Here is a 23,283-nt window from a genome sequence, read left to right on the forward strand (position 1 = left end):
GTGTTTTGAAGAAACCCGAAGCTATATTTAGTCACAGACTCGATAGTATCAGATCATGTTACAAAACTCTCGCTCAAAGGAAATCCCCAGCCCGAAACCAGGACCAACTCCATCAACACCAAAGTGTTAATGAAGGAATTGCTAAATGGGGAAAACGTGGACAGTGACCAAACCACAGCAATGGAGTGAGGTCTCTGACATTCCCTGCTATGTCCCAACAGCAGGCTGGGAGCTGCAGGGGCTGGAGGTCAGCTGGCTGCAATGGGGCTGGGGAACTCACCCACTCCAAAGCAGCGCCCACAGACCAGGGCGTTTACTCTCCAGGCTGTTTTCCCTCCCCCACCCTTGCGTGAAGCCTTTGCTCCCCACCTCCCTGCAGCGTTATCTGCCCGGCAGTGACCCCCGCAAACGAGGGCGGGTTCCTCTTTCTTGAGGAATTGAGAGCAGCTGCTGCAACCAGACAAACAACCCCCCTGCTCTATAGTAGGCTGCACAGTGGGATTGCAGGGATTCAGGAGCTGTCACCTCCTCCCTCCCGGGGCACCACAGTGAGGCACAACCACTGACCACCGAGGAGCACTGCCCAAAGCCCTGCCCGATTTCCCATGCCCTGTTCCCTGGGCAGGGAGGGGTGGCTGCACCTGGCACAGGGACAGACTCAGCTCCCAAACAACACCAGGGTGATTTATTGGCTCTGTTGCACAACACCTCACAGCTGGATGCTGCAAGGACCTGCGGGTGCTGGCCACAGATGAAATACTTCTGTCACATGTTACTGTACCTAGATCCCTACAAAACTATGGGCCCTTATGGGATTAATTTGAGAAACCACAAAGAGCTGGCTGATGTCATCACAAAGACTCTCGGTGATTTTTGAGCAGTTTTGGGAATCTGGAGAGGCGCCACATGACTGGAAGCTGAGTAATGATGTCTTGGTTTAAAGAAGAGTAAGAAGGAGAACCCTGGAAACTACAGGCCTGTCAGTCTCACTTCAGTTCCCAGTAAAATCATGGAAAAGATCATTCTGGCAGGTACTGAAAAACACCTGGAGGAAAACAGAGTCACTGGTCACAGCCAGCCTGGCTTCATGAAGGGAATGTCCTGCTTGTTGAACACAATTTCCTTCTACAACAGGGTAACCAACCTAACTGACCAAGGAAAACCAGTAGATGTAATGTTTTGGGTCTTCAGCAAAGCTTTTGATACTGTGTGTCCCAGTATTCTTTTGGACAAAGTGCCTAGCTTGCAGCTGAATAACTCTGTTACACAATAGGTGAGCAACTGGCTCACAGGCTGGGCACAGAGTTATAGTGAATGGGGTGACATCAGGCTGGTGTCCAGTCACTAGAGAGGTTATATAGGGCTCCACCCTTGGCCCAATTCTCTTCAACATCTTCATTAACAACTTGGACTCAGGACTTGAAGGAATACTAATATATTAATGTTTAGCGCTGACAACACTAAATCGGGAGGAGCTGTTGACTCCATTGAGAGCAGAGAGGCCCTGCTGAAATACCTCAACAAATTGGAGAGATGGGCAATCACCAACGGTATGAAGTTTAATAAGAGCAAGTGAAAGATTCTGTGCCTTGTACAGGGCAACCCTGGTTGTATATATAGACAGGGGAACACGAAGTTGGAGACCAGCACTGTGGAAAGGGACCTGGGGGTCCTGGTTGATGGCAAGTTGAATATGAGTCAGCAGTGCCCTGGCAGCCGGGAGGGACAACCCTGTCCCTGGGGGCATCAGGCACAGCATCACCAGCAAGGGAGGGGATTGTCCTGCCCTGCTCTGTACTGGGGCAGCCTCACCTCGAGTCCTGGGGGCAGTTTTGGCACCACAATATAAAAAAGACAATGGGTTATTAGAGAACATTCAAAAGATGTCACAAGGATGGTGATGGGACTGGAGGCAAAATTTATGAGGAACAGTTGAGGTAACTTGGTCTGTTCAGCCTGGAGAAGAGGAAACCGAGGGAAGACCTCCTTGTGGTCTTCAACATCCTCAAGAGAGGAAGCAGAGGGGCAGGCACTGATCTCTTTACTGTCATGACTGGTGACAGTGGTCAAGAACTCGAGAAAATGGTATAAAGCTGAGTCAGGAGAGACTGAGGTAGGATATCAGAAAAAGGTTTTTCACCTAAAGGTTTTTCACCTGGAACAGGCTCTTGTGGGCAGTGGTCGTGGCTTCAAGCCTGTCTGAGTTCAGGAAGTGTCTGGACAATGCTCTCAGGCACATGGTGGGATTCTTGGGGTGTCCTGCACAGGACTGGGAGTTGGACATATCCTAATGGGTCCCTTCCAACTCAGCAGATTCTGTGATACAGCACCTCCCACATCACACCATCCAGAGCTGGCTCCTGGCCAGAGCTGTTAGCCAGGTCAGTGACTGTTACCCTTCCTGCAGGATCAGAATCCAAATCCAGTTCCTCTGCTGCCCTGTGCAAGAAGTGATGCTCATTCAGCAGATCAAGGACCCAAACTGCCCCTTCCATGCCAAGGAAATGACAGGCTGAGGGGAATTAAGGTGCAAGACAGGACACTGTGGAAGCGCCCAGCTCAGCTTCCACTCAGTGCTGGAACTTCACCTCAGTGTAGGGCCCAATCCAGCTGTCAGCCAGTTCTCACAGAGTCCTGTGCTCAAAGTCCTCACTACTGTGGCAGGCAGCTGTGAGGAAGACCACCACCAGGGATTTATCCAAAGACTTGTTCCAGGAGCTCTTTAGGACCTCCAAGAGGCCATCAGCACTGTCTCACCCAGCCTGATAGGCATCTCATCCCCTCTCCCATGGTCTAATGAGCATCTCTCTCTGCAAGAGCTTCCTGTTTGAATTCAGCATGGCCAAGATGTGCCAGCAGGACAGCTGGAAGGCCTGGCTGAAGTGGCAAGTGTAGATACTTGAGCCTTCCTGGAAGATGCCCACAGGGTGGACATCCTCCACGATCTGTACACTAAGTGTGTCCTACCTGCTGCCAATCAGCGGCATGGACTTCACTGCCAGCTGCCTCTGTGCAAATGCCACTCAAAAACTGCCTGATGCCATATTCAGTCCTTTGGGTAATTTAATCTTCACTGTCATCCTCTGAGGCTTCTGTGGCCTCTAGTTTTACCACAGGATACAGGATCTAACAGGGACTGAGCTTGCTGGCTCACTCTGGAGAAGAGCATGAGGTGTTTCAGACCGACACTGAAGGGCCTTAGGGAGCTGGTGGACTCTGGAGAACAATCGCGTGACTCTCAACAGCTGCTAGAGAGGCTGGCACAGGCTGCTGCTATGCTACTGCCGAGCTGCTACAGTGGGGGAAGCTTGGCCAGAGCTCTGGGATGTGTTACCCTGACACACCAGAGGAGCAAGAGGCGAGTCTGAAATAGGCAGACTTTGGGGAGATGCCTGAGCAGCACAGTGATGGCAATGGGGAGCAGAGAGTGTCACAGCATCAGGAGGAATCTTAGAAACACACTCTTCATAGTGCTGGGCCAAGGTAGTGATACAGCTCTCCAGAGAGAGCCCAGCACTGAAAATCTGACTTAACCCTTGGATGACAATCTCCAGCTCCATGAAGAAGTCACTGCTCTCCCCTTAGATGCCCTCTATGCATGGCCCCGATCCCATCCTCGGGCAGCCAGTGAAGGTGGAGCTGAGACAGCAAGTCCGGCGTGATGAGGTCTCTCAGGACAGCGAGCAGCTCCTGCCGGTGGCTCTCAGTGCCTGCAGCCATGCCTTTCCTGGCGGCGATCACGGCCAGCACTCGGTGCGGTGCTCCAGGCACGGCTGCTGCAGCCACTTGCAGAGGGGGAACGCGGAGAGCTGCACCGCTGCCGCGGGCCACCTCCGGACTGCCGCTACCGGCGGGGACATCGCGGCGCGTCCCGGTCCCGATCACGGCGCGGTGTGGCCGCACACGGCGCTCGGCACCGGAGCGCTCGGGCGCCGCCCGCAGCGGCCGCTCCGCATCGCACCGGGCCGGGGACGCCGGGAGCGCCGCTCGGTGCGGCCGCTGCCCAGAGCGGCGTGCGGGCACCGGGTCCTGCCGGCTGCCTCCCCCTCCTCGGACTGCTCCCCATCGCTCTGCAGCAGCTCAGCGACTGGACTCTCTCATGCCTCTCTCTTCAGCAACAAGTGCACCTCTCTCCGCCCTCACTCCTTGCTCTCTACAAGCAAGGCGTAGAGGACTTGTCCTCCCTTGCCCGGCGCCCCGTGTAGAAGCTTAAAGAAGCACTTCATCACGTTGGTGTGGAAGCTGATAACCATGTGTTTGTGTTTTTATCCCTAAACCACACGGTTCTGCAGCTCTGGAGGAGCAGGCTAGAACATGACAAGAAAAAGTTTAAGGAAGGAGGTTAAATTGTGTTTTAAGAAGGCAGGTTATATTTTAAAAGGGCAAAGGGAGAAGTTGCGTAACTAGTGAGTGAGTGACTCTGCAGTCTTTGTGCACCAAAGCAGATCCACCAGCTAAGATGGAAAGTAAACAGTGTCACTACACCTGCTTGGAGAAGTGAAGGCCGTGGAATCAAGTGCTCCCTGAGGGAAACCTGATATCACCTTTCCACTGCAGTGAGGTAAGGATAGCTGGAGAATGCTGCAAATGCCGATGCTTAGAGCCTTCAGCTGAAAAAGGCAGGAACTATGCAGTGAATGCAGCAAGTGTGTGGCACACCTGGCGGCGCCCCGCTACCGGGGCATCACACTACCGGGATCAGCCCGGTTATCAAAGCCAGGTACAGGACAGAGCCTGTGCCCCGGGGAAGCGCTGAGCTGAGCCCAAGCGGAGGCTCCACGGGGCCTGGCGGTGCTACACCAGGGGACCGGGGCACACGGCGCTACCACAGGGGCTGCTGTGAGCTGCAGCCGGACGCGGCGGGCGGCCCTTACCTGACGTCCTGGCGGACAGCGGTGCCGTGCTGCCTGTTGTGGCTGCTCACCGGGACGCAGCTCCGCAGCCCGTAGAGGCCGCCCATGTAGGCGAGGAAGCGAGGGGTGAACGCGAGGGGAACGCCCGGCCGCTCTCCGCCCAGCCGTCGGCTCCGCGCCCCCAGGACTGCCTCAAGCCCACCCCGCCATCCCCGTTAAACCAGCCGGGCACCGCCCACACCCCGATCTTGACCAATCGGCGCCGTCTTCTCCCGATTGACAGGAGGCGAACCAACCAGCCCAGAGCCTCCTGACAAGACAAGGGTGACTGACGGATCTACCGTCTAATCACATGGCAGTCTTTGCCTCGCGGATCGCGGGTGCTTCCTGGTCCGCCGTGCTGGTCGGGTCGCGGTGCCGGTCCCATCTCGCGGAGGTGATGGGGGATCTGGGCGGCGCCGACGGGGCTGGAGCGGGGCCGGGATCCGGGCCGCCCCCGCCCGGGGACCTGCGCAGCGTGCTGATCACCAGCGTCCTGAACCTGGAGAGGCTGGAGGTCGACCTCTTCAGGTGAGCGTGGACGCCGGGGCAACGGGACCGGGCCGCCTCCTCCTGCACAGCCTCCCTCACTGCGGCCGCCTTCTCCCCGCAGGGGCCGGCACCACTGGGTGCCCGCCACGCAGCGCCTCTTCGGCGGGCAGATCGTGGGGCAGGCGCTGGTGGCGGCAGCCCATGCCGTGAGCCGCGACGAGCAGGTGCACTCGCTGCACTGCTACTTCGTGCGGACAGGTGCGCCCGAGGAACCGGGGAACCGGGCAGCGGGGACGGGATGCAGGGGTTCGGGAGGGGCCCGGCGGTGGCTGGGACGCTAGAGAAGGTCGCAGGAGTGAGGAGGCGCCGTCATCCCGGTCTCAGCAAAACGGGGAGGGTGTGTGTGGCACTGCCGGGCTCGGCCCCTGCAGGGCAGGTTTCGTCTGTGCGTGGTGCGCTGTGGCCCAGCGGCAGAACGTCCCTTTCCTGTCCCAGGGGACCCCAAGGTGCCGGTGCTGTACGAGGTGGAGCGGACCCGTACAGGGAAGAGTTTCTCTGTTCGCTCCGTAAAGGCCATCCAGCATGGAAAGCCGATCTTCATCTGCCAGGCCTCCTTCCAGTTCTCCCAGGGAAGCCCAGTTAAGCACCAGTTCACCATGCCGACCGTGCCACCCCCCGAGGAGCTGCTGACGCAGGACGAGCTCATCCAGAAGTTCCTGCAGTGAGTGATGTGGAAGGGACACACCGGCTTTGCCCCTCACTGCCTGGGGCATAGGGAGGTGTGGGAGGGGACCGTCTGAGGAGTTCTCAAGTGTGCCTGGGAGGGGAACTGAGGAGCAGGACACGACAGGAGCTGTGCCCATCTCGTCTTTATGTGTGCCCCTGGGTCCCTGGGCTGGAGCTGCTGCCAGTAGGATGTGTTGCAACCTGCCTGTCTGGCATTAACCTCACTTCTCTCCGCTGGGCTGCAGGAATCCTAATGTGGCTGAGGGATACAGGAAGCGTCTCACGAAGATCCAAGCTCAAGATGTGCCAATTGACATTAAACCTGTGAACCCCCCAGATATATTTGGCTCAGAGCCACAGGAGCCAAAGCAGCTCTTCTGGGTGCGAGCACGAGGCTACATAGGTGGGTCCTGCTGGGTCCAGGTGCTCCCACTCCAGCGGCTTAAGCACAAGCTCACACTGTGGAGCACTGGTGCTACAGAATGGGCTGGGAGGGCTGTGATTAGCGGGCTGCCTGCACCTCAGCCTGGGCACTTCAGGGCTATAATACAGATGTGGGTGCAGAAGTGATGCCATGAGCCATGCTGGGGCATGGCATGGCAAAGGGCAAAATCTGGAAGAATCTCAGCTGAGCTTGGCAGCTGACTGCAGGGCAGCAGAGCCCCTGGGACTCTGCATTGTGCTGCGCCCCAGGCGTGTCCCACGGGCTCCCGCAGGATGGGCAGCACTGGTTGCTCTGCAGGGGAGACTGACATGAAGGTGCACTGCTGTGTGGCTGCCTACATCTCTGACTACGCCTTCCTGGGCACGGCCCTGCTCCCACACCGGCAGTACCGCATCAAGTTCATGGTGTCCCTTGACCACTCCATGTGGTTCCATGCGCCCTTCAGAGCTGACCACTGGATGCTGTACGAGTGTGAGAGCCCTTGGGCTGGTAAGTCCTTAGTGTGTTTTTGGGAGACCTTCATGCAAGGCCAGCCCTGCTTCTCCTGGAGGCAGTGGGCTGCAGCCTGACAGTCTCTCTCTGCAGGTGGGTGCCGGGGCTTGGTGCAGGGACGGCTGTGGCGCAGGGACGGGGTCCTGGCTGTCACCTGCGCACAGGAAGGTGTCATCAGGGTGGAACAGACACCGAACCAGAGCAAGCTCTAGCTGAGGAGACCCTGTAGACTGGGGCTCAGGCATGCCAAGGGAGGGACCCCGAGATCAAGACAGGACCTGGACAGGAACAGGAAGGAGACCAGGTGGGACAAAGCACTGCAGGAAGTCCTGATGCCAGAGGTATGCCAGACAGTGACCAACAGAGCATCACTGCAACCAGCTGCTAGCTGCACAGCATGTAACCGCATGGTACCATCAGCTATCCTTCACCCACCTTAAAATAAAGCCGTTGGGTGAAGAGCTAGACTCTGTCCCTGGAGTTTGTCCCCTTGGACTCATGACTGTGCTCGCCCGAATGCAGGCAGTGCCAGGAGCACAGTACCAGGATCAGCTCTGCCCCCACAGCAGGCTGGGTCACAGGAGGGGAAGGTGCTACTTCGGCACGTTGCTTCCTCTTCTCACTTCTGCAGTGCTTGTGCCCTGGCTCCTCAGCCACTGCTTCTGATTGTCCTTGGGATCCTCCCCAGGACTGGGCTTGGGCCCAGCTGAGAGCCGGGAGAAGGGGATGAGGCAGCTCCCACCCCTGTGTAGAGGCTTGAGGCCTCTCACTGATGATGCCCTGGGGTAGTGGGGCTGAACAGACACAGCAAGAGCCTTGCTCTTCTTCCTGCCAAGACTTTATTTAATAAAGTCCTTTCTATTGTGTAAGTTTCAGGGGAAGTTCCCGGCAAGAGCTCTGGACCCTGCCAGAAGCTTTCCCGTTCCCTTGCAAGGTGCCAGTACATCACAGCTAAAGTTTCAGCCACTCCAGGATCCCCCGCAGAGGGGGAGCAGTTTCTGGCAGCACCAGTGTGGGTGGTGGACTCCCATGAGTCCCCAGCCCTGCAAGTCAGACTAACCACAGAGAAAGTGCATTCAGGAGGCAACTCCAGGCGTGGGCTGTGCTGCCTGTGGGACTGTGGTGTTGCTCCCCTGCCCCACTGCCACCCACAGCACTGCCCTCATCATTCCCAGCTGCCACAGGCGTGAGCCCCCCACAGCCCTTGCCCTCCCACCCATGTGGGCACAGGCAGCTCATTCCAGAGGCTCCTTGATCAGGCATTCCTTCAGGGAAGGCTGCTGCTGCAGGAGCAGCCCAGATTCCCGCAGGTCCTGCAGCCGAGCCTCCGAGTGCCGCTTGTCCTTGCCCACCTTCCAGGCCAGGTGGATGTGGGCCTGCAGGAAGGGTCCCAGGAGTGGGTGGCTGCCCTGGGCCTCCAGCAGCTGCAGTGCCTGCTCACAGCAGCCATGGGCCTCACTGAGCTGGTCCAGCTCCTGATGGCAGACGGCCAGCCCAGCCAGTGTCAGCAGGAAGCGGCCGGAGCTGCAGACCCCCAGGCGGTCCTGCAGCCGGTAGGCATTGGCCCAGGTGGCCAGGGCCTCGCGGTACATGCCAGTGCAGGTCAGGCGCTGTGCGGCCTGCAGGTCCGGCAGGAAGAAGAACTCGAGGAACTCAGAAGAGCGGCGGATCTCATCGATGGAGTGCAGATGGGACAGGAACTGTTCGAAGGCTCGGCTCCGCTTGGCAATGGTCTCAGCAGTGAAGTTCCGGCGCAGTCTCTTCCTGGGGAAGGCAACGCTGGCCATGTCGCAGCTGAAACGGCAGCGCAGGCGGCGGTTCAGCTGCTCAAAGTCCGAGTAGCGTCGGGCAATGGTGGCGGGGGCCTTGTCAAACTGGCCAGAGCGGATCAGGTAGATGGTGTAGAGCTGTGGGTGAGGCAGGTGTCAGGCTGTGCTGTGGGCACGTTGCTCCGACACCGCCACAGTGGTTGTGTGGCCACAAAGGGGCTGGGGGAGTTTGTCCAGACAGAAGGGAGTGGACCGGGCTGCTGCAGCCACAGCACTCATCAGCAATAGTTACCTGAGGCTCATCTGAGCCGCCAGCACCATCCGAGCAGCACGGGGAAAGAGAAAAAAATAAGCGGCATCCCGTGGGATCCCTGCCCCGGGGACAGCAGGACTGGTACCCACCCCTATGCCCGCCCAGCCGCGCCGGGCTCACTCACCACGTACTTGGAAGAGCGCTCGCTGACCACGCTGGCGCTGGTGACCTCGAAGAGCAGCCGCTGCGGTGCCAGGCTGCCCCGCGACCTCCGCCACAGCTCCTGCAGCTGCCGGGTCAGCAGGCTGCCGCCGGGACGCTCCGCCGCAGAGACCCACTCTGTGCCGGGAAGAGGGGTGTCAGCGCCCTCCGTGGGGACAGGGCTCTGACATCTGTCGGGCCGCTGGACGCCACCATCGCATGAGTGTCCCTGGAGTCACCCCAGTCCCCCCAGCTCACCACCCCAACACCTGCCTCCGTCCTCCGTGCCTGCTGCCGCCCCTGGCGCCTGCGGCGTCACCTCCAGCTCCTCACTAGTAGCTCCGTCCCCCTCCTCCTCCTCTTCCTCCTCGTCTTCGTGGCTGGTGAAACTCAGGGTGCCGCTGAGGCGCGTCGACAGCCCCTCGGTGTCGTCCTCCAGCTCCGAGCTCTCCGGGCAGTCCTCGGCCTCGCCGCCGCCGCCCGCCGGTTCCTCCCGGCCGCCCTCGCCGGCCAGCGCGTGCCGCAGCCGGTGCAGGATGCGGGCGGCCATCGCTGCCGGGGGTCCGGGCCGGCACCGCGACACGGCGGGGCCGGGGGCTGCCCACCGCGGCACGGCCCCGCGCGGGGACGGCCCGGCCCCGGGACACCGTCCCGGTGCTGGCTCCGCCTCGGTCCGTCCGCGCTGCCCCGGGCCGAGCCGAGCCGGGCGGCGCCGAGCGATGGCCGCTCAGCCACGGCTCGTCCCGGGATCCTCCCTGCGCGGCTCCGCCTCCGCCGGGAACCCGGATCGGGGCGGCGGAGCCGGCACCGCCCGGCACGGCCGGGATCGGGATCAGCCGCCGCGGCGCCGTCCGGCGCTATCGGCATCGGCTCTCCCGGCGCTGGCCGGCATTGGCACTGCCGAGATCGGGATCGCTCCCTGCAGCACCGCCCGGGACTCTCGGATCAGCGGCAGGGCTTAGCCCGGCGCTGCCCGCAGCCCCTGCCTAGGAACCGACCCCGCCATTCTCGGTCTCGGCTCTTCCCCATCCAGGATTTCCTGGTCGGGCCGAGCCCTGGATATCTGCCCTGAGGCCACAGGAGCTCCACAGTCTGGTGCTCGGTGCTGTGGTGTCCCAGGGCAAGATACCCCAATATCCTGACCCCACTGTGCCCTTAAAGCCAGGTTCCTCAGCACCCCTGTTTCCTGCTACTCCAGACTCAGGCTCTCGATCCCACTGGGATGTCCCCCGGGTCACCTTGGCACCCTGCCACCCTGGCCTCAGTCGGCCTCACCGTGCGCCCCATGGCTAGTCTGCACCCCCAGCACTTGCCCAGCCTTTTTTAGTGCCTGCCTGCTTACTCCTCACGGCTTCCTTGGGAATGTCTATAAATATCGAGAAACCAGCCCAGCTGCTGCCATCGCTCTGTCCATGGCTTGCTCACTGCACCCTGTTCCAGCACCCTGCACCCCACCCAGGCTCAGATGAGACCCCCGAGCTTTCCTGGGCAAGGTGGGTTGCACTAGGGGCTGGACTGGTTCCCAGTTCCCACCTGGTGAATGGAGGTCCTGGCAAAACCAGGAACCAGAAAACCCCTGGGTGTCCTAGCACTGTGACCTTGTGGGACAGAGATCTGTCACCCTGACCCCATTGCAGCCCTGAGGCTCCGAGCACGACGGGGCATGGGCCAGTGCACCTCCACAGCCACCAGTCCCAGCCAGGCCTGGCAGCAGTGGCTGGCATGAGCTGCGAGTGTGAGGACTGAGCCTTCGAGGAGGCACCGGGCATAATTCCCACTCCTCAGAAGCACGAAAAGATGGAGCCATTTCCGGAAAGAGGTGCCAACATCACCGAGGACCCCAAATCATGGGGCTCACGCTCCAAATCTCTCCAGGGACTTTGTGCCCCAGGCCCCACTTGGGGCTCCTTCCTTATCTGGGGCAGGGGGCTGCAGCACTGCTCTGCCTGGGCCCGCTGGAGCAGAAAATGGGGGTGCAGTGGGGGACGCTGCACTGGGGAAAATACCAGCTTGGTATTGGGAGCTTGACCCAGGAAGAGCTGTGTTCTCAGGGGCCAGTGGGTGATAGTCTGTACCTCTTGTACAGGGGGGGACCCTGTTCCCCTTACGCGGGTGATGCTGACAGCTCGAGGGCTATTTTTAACCCCCTCATTGCTGAGTTGCCTCAGATGGGGGTGTTGGGGGTGGGAGCTGAGCTCCTGCCACAGCTTCGCTCTCCCTCCTGAAGGGCTTGAATTTCCATCCCAGCCTCATCCCCACGTTAATCCCAGCCCTTGGCCAATAAAGCTTTGGCTAAATTAGGTAAAGGCACCAGGTGCCAGTGAGAGGGGCTGAGTGCTGCCGGAGCGCTGATAGGCTGAGGGGGCCAGGGGGCAGTAGCTGGAGGAACATCCCACAGAGGAGACACTACAAATTGGGGTGCCAGGGGCATCACGAAGCTTCTGGGAGTTCCTGCTGCAGGAGCTGGTGATTCTCTGGGGGTGGGAAGCACCATAAATTCCCAAGATGGTAAGCACTCCTGTGTGCTGTGTGCTGTGTGCCATGGACAGGACATTGACTGGGCAGGAGGCATCAGGGGGATCTGGGCTGTGGAGATGCCTCTGCAGAGGGCAGTAGGGATATGGTCCCCAGTGCTGGGCTGGCCATGGCAGTGAGGGCAGGGAAGCAGTGGGGTGGTGCAGGGGTCCCTGCAGGACAAATCTGAGGGTGACCGTGTGGCTGCTGAGGGGGTGCAGTTCCTGGGGACACCATCTCAGCCCTGTTTGGAGTTCAGGGCTGCACAGAGGCAGCCGTGGCAGGGGGTGGCTGAAAGCCGAGTGCTGGGTCATGCGACATAGTGTCGCTGCTGGCTCCATGGCTGCGCCTCCAGGAGAAACTCGATCAGGGTTGACAGGTGCCACGACTGTAGCCCCAGCCATCCCTACAAGGGGAGCTGAGGAGATCCCAAAAATAGCACTGCGTGCCCAGGATGCCAAGGCTGCACACAGGGACCATGACCTCTGCACAATGGAGCCCCCCAGATAGTGGGGGACTCGGGCAGGCAGCTCCCTGCAGCCCACCATGCTCATGGATGCCTGGAAGGCATCAGAACTGTAGGGGTTGCTGGTGTCTGGGGCTTGTGCCAGCACAGGATGGTCCTGCAGCAGGGCAGAGGCTCTTCCCACGTTGGGCTACGCTGTGAGGGGTCTCTGGCCTGATATGGGTGGCACGGTGACCCTCTCTCTTGCCTTGCAGACGGACCAGCAGGCAGAAGCCCGTGCCTTCCTCAGTGAGGAGATGATTGCGGGTGAGTATGGGGATGGCAGGAACAGGAGCCTGACATGGCCGTGGTGCAGGGCCTGGCTCTGCCCCACTGCACAGAGACCTGACCTTTCCCTTCACAGAGTTCAAAGCCGCCTTCGACATGTTTGATGCTGATGGCGGTGGAGACATCAGCACCAAGGAGCTGGGGACAGTGATGAGAATGCTGGGCCAGAACCCCACCAAAGAGGAGTTGGATGCCATCATTGAGGAAGTGGATGAGGATGGTGAGTAGGCCTTCATGGTTGGTGGCAGGGGTGGGTACTGGACCCTGGGCAGGCGGCCTGACCCATGCTTGGCTTCCTCCCCACAGGCAGCGGCACCATCGACTTTGAGGAGTTCCTGGTCATGATGGTGCGCCAGATGAAAGAGGATGCCAAAGGCAAGTCTGAGGAGGAGTTGGCCAACTGCTTCCGCATCTTTGACCGGTGAGTGTGGGGGGCAAGTGGCCCATCCTGTCTGTGGGGGCAAGTGAGGTCCTATCCCTCTCTAACCCTCCTGCAGGAATGCGGATGGGTTCATTGACATTGAGGAGCTGGGCGAGATCCTGAGAGCCACCGGAGAGCCTGTCACTGATGAGGACATAGAGGACATGATGAAGGACTCAGACAAGAACAATGATGGTCGCATCGACTTTGATGGTGAGCAATGGCCCCAGCCAAGCACCCATGTTGTGCACCCAGGCAGGGCCATGGGCTGAGGCTGTTGCTCTCTTGCAGAGTTCCTGAAGATGATGGAGGGTGTGCAGTAAAGGACCAGACATTCCTCAGGCCGGCTGCTGTGCCCAGCCCTGCTCCCCTGCTGTCCAGGGAGCAGCAGCTCCACAGCATCTGGCCCCTCAGCACTAGCTGGGACCTTGCTCTGTTCCAGGGTCCCAGTCTCATCTCACCACCGGCGGCTGAGCTTTTCCTCCGGTCTGTCACCTCTGGCTTTGATTCAGCCTCAATTAAAGAGGAAAGGCTTGAATTGCTGGTGCAGGATTTCACTGGGGGTGCATGGGGAGGGGGCTGTGGTGGGGGCTGTGGCAGTGTGTCCCTGCTCTGCTCCCCAGGGAGGGAACGTGGGCGGGCTCACGCCACAGAGCACTGTTGCAGGGGCAGCGCAGAGTTGTGGTTCCCACGGGCTCTTGGGCAGATGCCAGTGCTGAGCTCAGAGTTTCCGTGCAGAGCAGCTCGTTCACACGCCAGAGGGTGAGGGAGCACGGCCCTGTCCCTGAGGGTCCTCCTCCAGGGCAGAGCTGTGGGACCACAGGGGTTCTAGAGAGCCACCACTGCCTGCCCCACACTGGGACCCACATCTCTCACCCAGAGGACCTGGCTGTAAGGTCAAAGGGCAGGAGCAGCCCCTTCCCTACAGCGGAAAGGTGACACTTGTCTCTGTCCCTCTCTGAAGAGGCTGTGCCAGCCTGCTGGGCATCACAGCTCCCTGGGGACCAGCTGGGGTGGAGCACAGCACGGGGATGAGGCGGGGTACAGTCCCCAGCCAGGGTGGGTGGGGCCACCGGACCCAGACGCAGCTCACAGAGCTGGTCACAAACCCACAGCACAACTCTGTGGCACAGAGCAGCCGAGCCCCCTGGAGAGCCAGCGACCACCGTGGGCAGCCTGACCCTGCTCATTTTCACGGCGTGTAATGGCACCAGGCAGAAGGGATGCCTGCCGTGGGCGGGGGGCAGTGGGAACGTGTGCCACAGCGCAGGTTGCCCTCTGCAAGGCCACGGCCGGACACCGGCAGCTGGTGCTGCTGCTCGGGGGCAGCGGTGACAGCCCTCGGCTGCGTGAGGAGCGATGCAGGAGGAGCGCAGAGGCCTGCGAGCTCAGCATGGGTAAGGAGGGAACTGCTGTCCTGGGCAGCAGCCACGGGGAACATCTGCACCCACACTGGGGCCAAGGAGGGGCTCCAGGGCCACCGCAGCTCAGCATGTCTATCCCACAGGGTTGCGGCAGGCACTCCAAGCCGGGCTGCGGCAGGCCCCGGCGAGCCCTCTGGAGCGGCAGGAGCTGGAGCGGCTGTGGGTGCTCTTCCTCTCCACTCTAGAGCTCTTCCTGCAGGACCTGTACAGAGCCCAGCACCTCTGCCAGCTCTTCTCCATGCAAGGGGGTGGTGTTGCCCCACTGCGCACTGGGCTGGGGAGCTGGGGGCTGCCCAGCCGGCGAGGAGGGGGTCCCTCATGGCCACCAACCACCCAGTGCTTGGAGGAGGAGATTGAGCAGGTGAGGGCCACGCTGGCAGAGATGGAGAGCGGAGCCAACATCCCACCATGGACAGTGGAAGCCACAGAGACCAGACAGCCAGCAGAGAGAAGCAGCACCAGAGAGAGAGCAGCCTGGGGACGTCCCTGTGCTGGGCACTGGTGTGGGCTGCTGTGAGCTAGAGGGGCAAGGAGAGAGCAGCAGAGGTGGTACCCCTGTCAGAGAGCAGGAGACAGAGGCCCTGTGTATGTCCTCAACCCCTGCTTTTGCAGGTGATGGTGGGGGCTGCTCCCACCCTGCAGAGGGAATGGGACCACTACAAGTCCCCAAATATTGATAAAGTTCCTGTTACCCCACAGGGGTCAGTGTCCCTTCCACCCTCCCCACCCACACTCACACACGGGCCTCTGGGAACTCAGGATGTGCCAGAGCTGCCACAGGATCCCTTGCAGAAGTTATAAATGTGCATTTATTTATACATTAACCGTGGCTCGGACTGTGACATTAATTTAAAAACAGCCTATGATACAGAACACGGGGGACGGCCGGGAGGGAGGGGGTACGTTGGGGGGCAGTGGTGACGGTCAGGTCTCCTGGCTCTTAGTCTGCTTGTTGTACGTCTCCCGCACATACTTCTTGTAAGCTGAGGAGAGAGGAGGAGCATGATGCCAAAGGTCCTGAGGCAGCAGCCAAGACAGCTGTGGCACCAGATAGGCACTGGAGGCTGTGCTGCTGCCCATCCCACTAAGGAGGGGACAGGGAGGTTCTGCTTCAGGCACTCACCGACTTGGTTCTTCCAGAGCTCAGCAGCATGTGTGTTCAGAGGGCTCTCGATGTTTGGCTCTGGAAACAGGAGCTGGGTCAGCTGGTGGAGGGTGACCTGGACACCCTTGAGCCCTGATCTGGGCTGGAGATCCCCACCATCACCACCACCACCCCTCCTTTCCCCAGCACTCCATGGCAGTTTGTGCACGAGACCCACCTGCCAGCAGGCTCTGTATGGAGAGCAGGATGGTGCGGACGTCATACAGAGCCGACCACTTTTCCTTGAGGATGTCGAGGCAGATGTTGCCCTGGGTGTCAACGTTGGGGTGGTAGCAGGGAGTCAGGAACCGCACAGTGGGTGCTGTGTAGGGGTACCCACTGGGGAACTCCAGTGACAGCTTGTACCGCAGCTCCTCGTAGGCCTGCAGGTGGGAGTCGAGGGGGACAGGAGTCAGAGGGGGCCGTAGCCCCAGAGGTGAGGGGAAGCCTCGGGGAAAAAGAGGCATAGAGGCAGTGGAAGGCAGGGACCACCCTTAGCTGAAGGGAGGATGGTGGGGCAGGGTCAGGTCCCCCTGAAGACAGGGATCTCGCCTCTCACCGTCCCGGCGGCGCCGTCAATGGTCCCAATCCACTTGAAGAGGTTGTCGGACTCGGGGAAGGCAGAAATGCCTTTGTCACCGGACATCTGTGGGGGCAGCGCGTTTCATGGCGGCCCGGAAAATCCCGAGACACGCCCCACCGCAGTTCAGCCCAGGATGCTTTTGGGACCCCCAACCCCCGGCTTGGTCTCAGTATCCCCAAACCCCGATTCGGCCCCGGGGCCCCACTCACCATCAGCGCCATCAATTCTTGCTGCAACCTGCGGGGAAAGCGCACGTTACCGGCCGGGTCACCGGGGCAGCCCCCACCCTCACCCCGGTCCCGGCTCTACTCACCTCTTCCCCACCGCGCCGCGGGCCGCCGTGGCTCCGGTCTCGGTCGCTTTGCGGGCAGCAGCGCTGGACACGGCGGCGGGGTCGGCGTTTTGTGAGGCCATGGCTCCCGGGGCACACACCGGCCGCCACTGCCGGCGGGTCACGGGCTGGACGCGGCTCCCGGTCACGGGCGGCGCCGCACCGGGCTCCGCTGGCTCCTTCCCTCCCTCCCGCAGTTCCGCTCGGGGCAGGCCTCGGGCCCCGCTGCGGCTCTGCCGGTGACGAGCGGCGGTCAGGGCTCCCCTAGCGGGGCTCCCCAGTGCCGAACGGCGGTGCCTGGGGCTCTCCCGTGCACCAGCAGTCCGATCTCACCCCCGTTCCAGACGCTCTCCAGTTCAGGAGCAGCTCGTTCCCGACCCCTCTCCGGTGCAGGAGCGGCTCGGTCGCAGCCCCAATCCCGGACACTCTCCGCTACACCCGCCCCGCCTGGTCCCGCGCCCTGTTTGAATATTTCCGCGTGCGGCCCCTCCACCAATCAGCGCGCAGCCCCGTTCGAGCCGACCAATCACCGCCCGCCGAAGATGCAGCTCCCACGGTAACGGCCAGCAGCTGCTGATTAAACGCCGGCCGCTGACGTACAGCGCTGTGATTGGTCAGTGCCCCGCGAGGGGCGGAGCCGCGGGTCCCGAAGGCCCTTAAACGGCCAGACAGCCCCGGCCTCGGTCCCGGTGCCCAGGAGGCGGCGAGGTGGGAACGAAGCGGCTTTATTTGGGGGTATCAAGGTTCAGGGGGATCTTCGGGGGGCGGCACGTCCCCCCCGCGCCGAAGCGTCTCCATGTGCTTCTGCATCTTCTCAGTCATCCAGGCTGGTGGGATGAAGGGCTTCAGCTCTTCCAGCCGCAGATCAACAGAGTCCCTGGGAAGGAAGGAGGGTGAGATGGAGGGACACCAGCACCTACTGCTGATCCCAAACCCACCGTGCCCCCTAGTACCCATCGGTACCAAGCCCAGACCCACCATGGACCCCCAACCAACACCAAGTCCAAACTTTAGTCACCCAACATGGCCCCCTGGGCACCAAACCCCAACCATAATTGAGCCCCAAAACTATCATGGAGAGAGTCTCTCTGGCACAGGACACCTCTGCAATGCAGCAGTGACATGGTGGGGACCCCCAGAAAGCAGCCCAAGGCACAGCAGCACCTTCAGAGTGTCTGCTTTGGTCCTCACCTGTAATCCTCACTGGCAGCCAAATCCCGAATGTCCTCTTCAATGAGGAGGTAGGCCTGTGGCACAAGGCAGGAGACACCTCAGGGTGCCTGCAAAGGACAGCCAGGGCAGGGCCACATCCCCCAGCCACTGCTGTCCCCATGGGAGCCAGCTGTGCCTCCTGGCCCACGCCTCAGTTCTGTGGGCAGGGGATGGACCTTGGCAGCGCTGTGTCCCCACGCCCTGCCTATCTTCCTGCCACCGCCACCTGGCCCACGGCTCCTGCGCCCGTGTGGGCCCTGTGCCCGGCCGTACTCACCATCTTGCCCCCAATGGCCCTCATGTGCTGCTGCTCTGTCAGCCAGTGCTTATCCTGCGGGTCGGCCGCGTACTGCAATAAAGCAGCAAGGACTGAGCTGAGAACGGGCGACAGACCCTCCCCTAGAAGCCCCCTCCTGCAGGACGCTGCGCCCTGCTCTGCTCTGCCCCCCGCTCCGCCTGCCCTGCTCCAGCCTCAGCCCTGGCTCTGGCAAACCCACTGCCTTGGCAAAGGCATGCAACACTGTTGGCTCGAGTTCTGTGTGCTAGCCAGACCTTGGGAATGTGCTCTAAAATAACAAACAAGGGCATGGGGGAGGAAATAAACAAGGGAGATGAAGCACAAACTCCCAATTCCCATGGGAAACCGTCCGGCTGTGGCACCTGACCTTAAAGAGGTGGGGATGCTTGATGTAGAGCCGCCCTCTTGTTCCTCCCATCCCGAGAGCTCTGCAATAGGAACATAAGGGGTGTTAGGGTTGTGGGGAGGGCAGCTGCGGTGGCACAGGGACACCCCTCTCCTCCCCAAGGCCTTCCTACTGCTTTTGAGGCAGAGAAGCGAAGTGACGGGAGGAGTGTCACGGGCTCCTGCCTGGGGACACCACCCTCCATCAACAGGGCCATTCCTTACTTGTTTGCTCGAGATCCCAGCACAAAGGTTGTGGTTTCAGTCAGTCGGGATGGATCCCACTACAGAGCAATTGGAAAAGGGGCAACATTAGAAATGAAGTTGTTGCTGGCCGTGGTCCACAAGCCTTGGCTCTCTGACAGGGAACCTTGGAGCTGCCTCCAGACTGGGAGGGAGGGAGCTGGCCACAGACCTCCAGCCTTCCGCAGGGGAGGGACATTTCATTGTGTCTGGACTGATCTAAGCAGTTTCCCAAGTGGGAAACACTTGTGGGACTCTCCTGGCTACTCCTGGTCTCCTCAGGTCTCCCTCAGCAGCAGAGCTACAGGTTATGGTGCCTGGGGAGACCAGCAAAGGCCTCCGGGCACTTCGCTTCCTCTTCTTGCTCCACCCCTGCCCAGGGCCCCATCATGGCAGAGCACAGCCCGCACTGTCCTGTGCTCCTGCAGCTGCAGGGCTCTGCTGGTGGGAGCAAAGGGGAGGAGAGAGGGAGCCCAGCAGGGTCGGACAGCTAATACCTTTGGTCCATCCCTTTTGACAGGCTCAGAGACTTTGAGCTTCCACCTGAGGGGAAGGAAAACACAGTAAGAATGAGTCCCAGTGGGATGAGCTCAGTCACCACTGAGCTCAGCAGCAGGGACTGAGTCCAAGCCCTTCCAGATCCATCCTTTTTCACACCCTCCATTCCTGCACAGTGCCCAGCTTTGGACACTCAGCTTTGCTGCACATTCTCCTCTCCTGGTGGTCCAGATCCCACCATCCCCCATGTCTCACCACTCACTCTAGATGGTCCACTGGACCTTTTCATCCCTTTGGGCCTGTTTAAAACCCCTTCTTTGAAAGTCTTTGCTTGCTGAGGGGAACACCACAACCCCAACACCCAGAAAGCCCATCACCTATCCGCAGGAGAGGAGTCTGTGGGGGTTCTGTGCTCCCCACAGGCAGCCTCATTCCCCCTGCCCTCCCAAAACAGGGGCTCTAGCTCAGGGTTTGTACTCACGCTGCCATGCCTGAGACTCCACGGTCATTTGACAGGCTCTGTCCTGGAGGTCGCCCCTTCCTCTGCATGGAAGAAACCCTCCTGTGACTCAGCTGTGCTGGCTGAAGGAACCCTCTCAGCAACACCCCCTCTCCCAGGGAAGCTGCTCCTTTTGTCACAGGCAAAAACAATGCCTGGCACCACAGTGAGCACCTCCAACGCCTCGAAAAAGCTGTCTGTGCACCTCATGCACTCACACTGTGGGAATGGCCGGGAATGAGGGTCAGGCTTCCCAAAACATACAATCTCTTGTGCAGAAAACCATCCTACCTTTTTTGGAACGGGGCTCCCTCGACGGCTCAGCTCCTCATCCATCTGTCGGGCACGCTGGAACAGGAAGGGCAGTGGGATGAGCAGGGCTCTTCTCCCTACCTGGCCAGGTGAACACTGACCCCAGCACACCTCCACGAGCAGCACTGAGATTCTCCTTGCACTGCAACAGCAGCACCTGAGATTCTCCTTGCCCTGTTCCCTTCAAGCCAAACATCCCCCACTCCGCCTCTGCACTACTGCACTGGCAGCCAAGTAGAGCCAGAGAACAAAGTGACCCCAAACTCTTTTTCTCTCAGCTCTCACAAGTCACTTAAACCTCTGTGTACAATCACAACAATTACCTTTGGCACTGCCTGCTCATGGGGCAACCTGGGAATCACCTTTTTGCCATCAGAGAACAACAGTTTGGCCTGCAGAAAGACAAAGAAAGTTCCATGGATTCTGGGTTTAGAGAGGGCCCCATAAGCAACCCCCACCTCTGCATATCTATCTGAAAGCCCTGCAACAGCTTTGCTTTTGGAGTGCTACCAGGCCATGCTTCCACGGACAGCCAGATGCAAAAGCACAATCAGAGCATGATAAATTCTAGTGAACTGGCAGATAAGCAAGATGTGAAAGGAAAAAATCCTGCCCTATCCTACCAGGCCCCCATGAGGGGTGCTGGGGGGCAGTTTCTGTGAGACTGCAGCAGTGTGCCATGTTCCTACTGCAGCAGTGAGAAGAAGCATCATGAGCTGCCCAGCCCTGACTGCTCCCTTCTTCCCAATGAGAATCAATCCCAACACAGCAGTCATACAAGGGGTGCAGATGTCCCCTCACGGTGACAGCAAAGCTGTTAAGAGGGACACATCCTAGCCAGGCTGCTTTGCTTGGCTGGGCACCCAAGACACACCTCACCAGCACCCACCTGCTCCAGGCAGTTCCTACAGGTCTCCTGGATGAGCTGCTCTGGGTCCACCTCCTCCCCAACATTATCACGCACATTGATTGCTGCTGTCTGGAAGAACTGGAGAGGAAAAGGGTGACAGCCTGAGCAATGTCAGCTCAGCTCCCACAGTGACACACGATGGCCTCGGTGGCAGCCGGGCTGTCTCCGTGCACCTGTCCCCAGCACTCACCTTCATGTACTTATTGAAGATGGCCCGGATCTCCTCGTTGATGCTGGGCTGCAGCACGGCGCGCAGCAGGTCCATGGACACACTCGGGTCCGTGAAGCTGCGGGTGGAGGGGTCAAGGAGCGGGGCGTGGAACCCCCCGCCCCGGCCAGGTCTACCCCGATCCTCCCTCCGCCCGGTGCCCACGCCGCTCCCGCCGTACCTGGTGGTCATCTGGGAGCGCCGCCCGCGCCGCTGCACCTGCCGGTGCTTGATCATGATGTTCCAGGGGCTCTGCGGGGACACACGCGTCAGCCGCGGCCCCGCCGCCGCCCGCCGCCCGCCCGGCCCGGCCCGGCCCGCTCCTCACCGTGCTGACCAGCTGCTCCTCGGCTTCGCCCGGGCCCTCCTCGCCCGGCGGTCCCGGCTGCTGCTCCGCATCGCGGGCGGCGCCCATGGCCCCGCTCCCGGCTGCGCCGCGACAGACCGGATGCGCGGGGATCCCGCGGCTGCATCATCGCGCCCCGACGGATGTGACGCCAAACCGGGCAGCGGGGCGGGCGAGCCGGCGGCCGAGCGGGGACGGGCAGGCCCGGGGAACACCCGGTGTGGGCTCGGGGAGCCCGGGGCTGACACCGGGCCCGCCCGGGAGGTGCCGCCGCAGCGCTGGGTGCCCCCACGGGGCTGAGCGGTTCCGGAGGGCGAGGCAGGGCATCCTGACTGCCAAAGTGTTAGATTCGCCCTGTCCCACCCAGAGGAGGGCCTGTGGCGGGTGGAGCTGGACACACACTGAGACCCGAGTACCTGCAGCTGGAGTGTGAATGCCAGTCTTTCCATGATCTGTGTGTTCTCTGTATAAATTTCCATGATCTCTGTGTTTTCCTCATATAATTCCTCTTTCTGGCATCTCATTGCTTCTCTGAGCGAACACCCCAGAACAGCATTTCCTCATCTTGTCTGGTGTGTACAGAATAGTCAAAACAACTTTTCTGTAGTTTCTAGGTAATCTCACCCCATGTTGTGGTCAAAGAGAAGCTTTTCGGTTGAATCAGCTGGATAACAATTTGCATTGATAAACCATTTACTATTTTGCTGGTAACGTTCTTCCTCATTCCAAGATGATTCAGTGGGAGAAACCAAGCCCAGGGGATTTGCAGAGCTCAGGGTGGGTCTCGCTGTGCAGAGCAGGGATGTGCTCCAGCAGCCACCTCCGAGCACTGTCCCTGTCCTGTGTGCCACTGGGGCAGCCCTGAGCTGTGCTGCTGGGGAAAGTGGGATCTCCTTCCCACCAGCTTTGCCAGATGCTCCATCTTGTTTCATTTGTGTTCAAGGGATAAGTGCATGTGGCACTTGGACTCATGATCTAATTGATAAAGTGGTGATCAGTAAAGGTTGAAGCTGATGATCTCAGAGGTCTTTTCCAACATAAATCATTCTGTGGTTCTGTGAACAACGCTGTGAGGGCTGTGTTGGTGCCTCCAGAGGATGTACTGGTGTCTCTCAGCACCTGTCACTGCAGCCTGTGGCTTTGTCCCCTCAGTGTGACTCTTCTGCTGCAGTTGTTGGCTCAGCAGTTACCACACTGGGCTCCCATGGAAGCCTGGAGTGACTGTGGGAGCAGAGGCTGCTGACTCATGGGCTGGAAGAAGCTCCTGCCTTTGTCCAGTTCCTGCTGCTTTGGCCAGGGCTACACCAGCCTGTGGAAAGCTTTGGGCTGTTAGACAAACCCGTTAGTTTGGCTGTTAGGGCGGATGTGGGACCAACCAAGTCACCATTAACATTGCCATAAGTTCATTATCACCAGCACCAGGCTGCTTGTGCACTTATTTTGGTTGCTCCAAGTTGTCAGCGACAAAAATTGGCCATTGCTCAGATGAGAGGAGGAATAACTGCGGCTGTAGGAACCCCCAGGGAAAGGTGAGGAGAGTGATACTGTTAATCTGCGAGACTGGCTTGTGCTCTGTAGCCACCTTGATGGACAAGTTGTCACTTGTGTTTATTTGAATCAAGTGAGGCTGAGATCAGATCTTTGGAGAAGGTTTCCAGTTAACAAGAAGGCTTAAATCTTGGAACAAATTTGCAATGACAGAGTTGCTGCTTTTGCAAGGAGAGGGATATCTTTTCAAGAGCATGTCAGAACAACATCTGTCAGGGATCACCTAGATCTAACTGATGTGATGCCTTAGTTGGGTCTCCTCCAGGCCCTGGTTTTTAATGGTAATTTTTCCATGGATCTGTGTGGTAACTGCGTGTCTGCCAGACATGAGCACCTGGTTCACAG

General features: G+C 59.9%; 6 protein-coding genes and 2 pseudogenes across 7 annotated transcripts; 3 read left to right on the top strand and 5 right to left on the bottom strand.

Annotated features, from left to right (window-relative positions):
* Positions 1–663: 663 nt before the first annotated feature.
* LOC136368466 (zinc finger SWIM domain-containing protein 1-like) lies at positions 664–3,105 on the bottom strand (annotated as a pseudogene).
* LOC136368465 (zinc finger SWIM domain-containing protein 1-like) lies at positions 3,002–4,598 on the bottom strand (annotated as a pseudogene).
* Positions 4,430–7,514, top strand: ACOT8 (acyl-CoA thioesterase 8). Its single transcript, XM_066330686.1, has 7 exons — positions 4,430–4,561; positions 5,137–5,423; positions 5,506–5,642; positions 5,880–6,105; positions 6,356–6,513; positions 6,853–7,044; positions 7,141–7,514. The coding sequence occupies exons 2-7, from the start codon at positions 5,206–5,208 to the stop codon at positions 7,257–7,259; spliced, it is 1,050 nt and encodes a 349-aa protein (XP_066186783.1). The 5' UTR covers positions 4,430–4,561; positions 5,137–5,205; the 3' UTR covers positions 7,260–7,514.
* Positions 7,515–7,867: 353 nt separating this feature from the next.
* On the bottom strand, positions 7,868–10,632 carry SNX21 (sorting nexin family member 21). Its single transcript, XM_066330687.1, has 3 exons — positions 9,529–10,632; positions 9,254–9,408; positions 7,868–8,954 (listed from the first exon to the last, which is right to left on the bottom strand). Exons 1-3 carry the CDS (start codon positions 9,818–9,820, stop codon positions 8,283–8,285), a joined length of 1,119 nt encoding a protein of 372 aa, XP_066186784.1. The 5' UTR covers positions 9,821–10,632; the 3' UTR covers positions 7,868–8,282.
* A 1,041-nt stretch (positions 10,633–11,673) lies between these two features.
* On the top strand, positions 11,674–13,536 carry TNNC2 (troponin C2, fast skeletal type). Its single transcript, XM_066330693.1, has 6 exons — positions 11,674–11,778; positions 12,505–12,556; positions 12,654–12,797; positions 12,884–12,998; positions 13,075–13,211; positions 13,290–13,536. The coding sequence occupies exons 1-6, from the start codon at positions 11,776–11,778 to the stop codon at positions 13,319–13,321; spliced, it is 483 nt and encodes a 160-aa protein (XP_066186790.1). The 5' UTR covers positions 11,674–11,775; the 3' UTR covers positions 13,322–13,536.
* A 536-nt stretch (positions 13,537–14,072) lies between these two features.
* On the top strand, positions 14,073–14,945 carry LOC136368296 (regulator of G-protein signaling 9-binding protein-like). Its single transcript, XM_066330430.1, has 2 exons — positions 14,073–14,395; positions 14,506–14,945. Exons 1-2 carry the CDS (start codon positions 14,203–14,205, stop codon positions 14,937–14,939), a joined length of 627 nt encoding a protein of 208 aa, XP_066186527.1. The 5' UTR covers positions 14,073–14,202; the 3' UTR covers positions 14,940–14,945.
* A 268-nt stretch (positions 14,946–15,213) lies between these two features.
* UBE2C (ubiquitin conjugating enzyme E2 C) lies at positions 15,214–16,909 on the bottom strand. Its single transcript, XM_066330691.1, has 6 exons — positions 16,463–16,909; positions 16,359–16,386; positions 16,126–16,212; positions 15,745–15,949; positions 15,546–15,605; positions 15,214–15,405 (listed from the first exon to the last, which is right to left on the bottom strand). The coding sequence occupies exons 1-6, from the start codon at positions 16,561–16,563 to the stop codon at positions 15,347–15,349; spliced, it is 540 nt and encodes a 179-aa protein (XP_066186788.1). The 5' UTR covers positions 16,564–16,909; the 3' UTR covers positions 15,214–15,346.
* Positions 16,910–17,189: 280 nt separating this feature from the next.
* DNTTIP1 (deoxynucleotidyltransferase terminal interacting protein 1) lies at positions 17,190–21,516 on the bottom strand. 2 transcript variants are annotated; one of them, XM_066330689.1, is made up of 13 exons: positions 21,373–21,516; positions 21,226–21,296; positions 21,027–21,123; positions 20,816–20,914; positions 20,250–20,318; positions 19,906–19,962; positions 19,597–19,658; positions 19,115–19,160; positions 18,600–18,658; positions 18,358–18,418; positions 17,970–18,041; positions 17,672–17,727; positions 17,190–17,357 (listed from the first exon to the last, which is right to left on the bottom strand). In XM_066330689.1, exons 1-13 carry the CDS (start codon positions 21,457–21,459, stop codon positions 17,219–17,221), a joined length of 975 nt encoding a protein of 324 aa, XP_066186786.1. In that variant the 5' UTR covers positions 21,460–21,516; the 3' UTR covers positions 17,190–17,218. The 2 variants fall into 2 exon arrangements, with proteins under 2 accessions (XP_066186786.1, XP_066186787.1); XM_066330690.1 differs by lacking the exon at positions 17,970–18,041.
* Positions 21,517–23,283: the final 1,767 nt, after the last annotated feature.

Source organism: Sylvia atricapilla, chromosome 16, assembly GCF_009819655.1.
Source record: "Sylvia atricapilla isolate bSylAtr1 chromosome 16, bSylAtr1.pri, whole genome shotgun sequence".
In the NCBI taxonomy this organism is placed as follows: Eukaryota; Metazoa; Chordata; class Aves; order Passeriformes; family Sylviidae; genus Sylvia; species Sylvia atricapilla.

Excerpts from the sequence above, each read along its gene's own strand:
- SNX21 (XM_066330687.1), bottom strand. The coding sequence starts at position 9,820 with ATGGCCGCCCGCATCCTGCACCGGCTGCGGCACGCGCTGGCCGGCGAG. Across the intron at positions 9,409-9,528 it reads CGGAGGCAGGTGTTGGGGTG|AGTGGGTCTCTGCGGCGGAG; the intron begins GTGAGCTGGGGG and ends TTCCCGGCACAG. Across the intron at positions 8,955-9,253 it reads AGCGCTCTTCCAAGTACGTG|CTCTACACCATCTACCTGAT; the intron begins GTGAGTGAGCCC and ends CCTCACCCACAG.
- UBE2C (XM_066330691.1), bottom strand. The coding sequence starts at position 16,563 with ATGGCCTCACAAAACGCCGACCCCGCCGCCGTGTCCAGCGCTGCTGCC. Across the intron at positions 16,213-16,358 it reads AAGAATTGATGGCGCTGATG|ATGTCCGGTGACAAAGGCAT; the intron begins GTGAGTGGGGCC and ends CTGCCCCCACAG. Across the intron at positions 15,606-15,744 it reads CATACAGAGCCTGCTGGCAG|AGCCAAACATCGAGAGCCCT; the intron begins GTGGGTCTCGTG and ends TCCTGTTTCCAG.
- LOC136368296 (XM_066330430.1), top strand. The coding sequence starts at position 14,203 with ATGGCACCAGGCAGAAGGGATGCCTGCCGTGGGCGGGGGGCAGTGGGA. Across the intron at positions 14,396-14,505 it reads GGCCTGCGAGCTCAGCATGG|GGTTGCGGCAGGCACTCCAA; the intron begins GTAAGGAGGGAA and ends TCTATCCCACAG.
- TNNC2 (XM_066330693.1), top strand. Across the intron at positions 12,557-12,653 it reads CAGTGAGGAGATGATTGCGG|AGTTCAAAGCCGCCTTCGAC; the intron begins GTGAGTATGGGG and ends TTCCCTTCACAG. Across the intron at positions 12,999-13,074 it reads TGCTTCCGCATCTTTGACCG|GAATGCGGATGGGTTCATTG; the intron begins GTGAGTGTGGGG and ends ACCCTCCTGCAG.
- ACOT8 (XM_066330686.1), top strand. The coding sequence starts at position 5,206 with ATGGCAGTCTTTGCCTCGCGGATCGCGGGTGCTTCCTGGTCCGCCGTG. Across the intron at positions 5,424-5,505 it reads CTGGAGGTCGACCTCTTCAG|GGGCCGGCACCACTGGGTGC; the intron begins GTGAGCGTGGAC and ends TTCTCCCCGCAG. Across the intron at positions 6,106-6,355 it reads CTCATCCAGAAGTTCCTGCA|GAATCCTAATGTGGCTGAGG; the intron begins GTGAGTGATGTG and ends GCTGGGCTGCAG.
- DNTTIP1 (XM_066330689.1), bottom strand. The coding sequence starts at position 21,459 with ATGGGCGCCGCCCGCGATGCGGAGCAGCAGCCGGGACCGCCGGGCGAG. Across the intron at positions 17,728-17,969 it reads GGGCCATTGGGGGCAAGATG|GCCTACCTCCTCATTGAAGA; the intron begins GTGAGTACGGCC and ends CTTGTGCCACAG. Across the intron at positions 17,358-17,671 it reads GCTGCCAGTGAGGATTACAG|GGACTCTGTTGATCTGCGGC; the intron begins GTGAGGACCAAA and ends CTTCCTTCCCAG.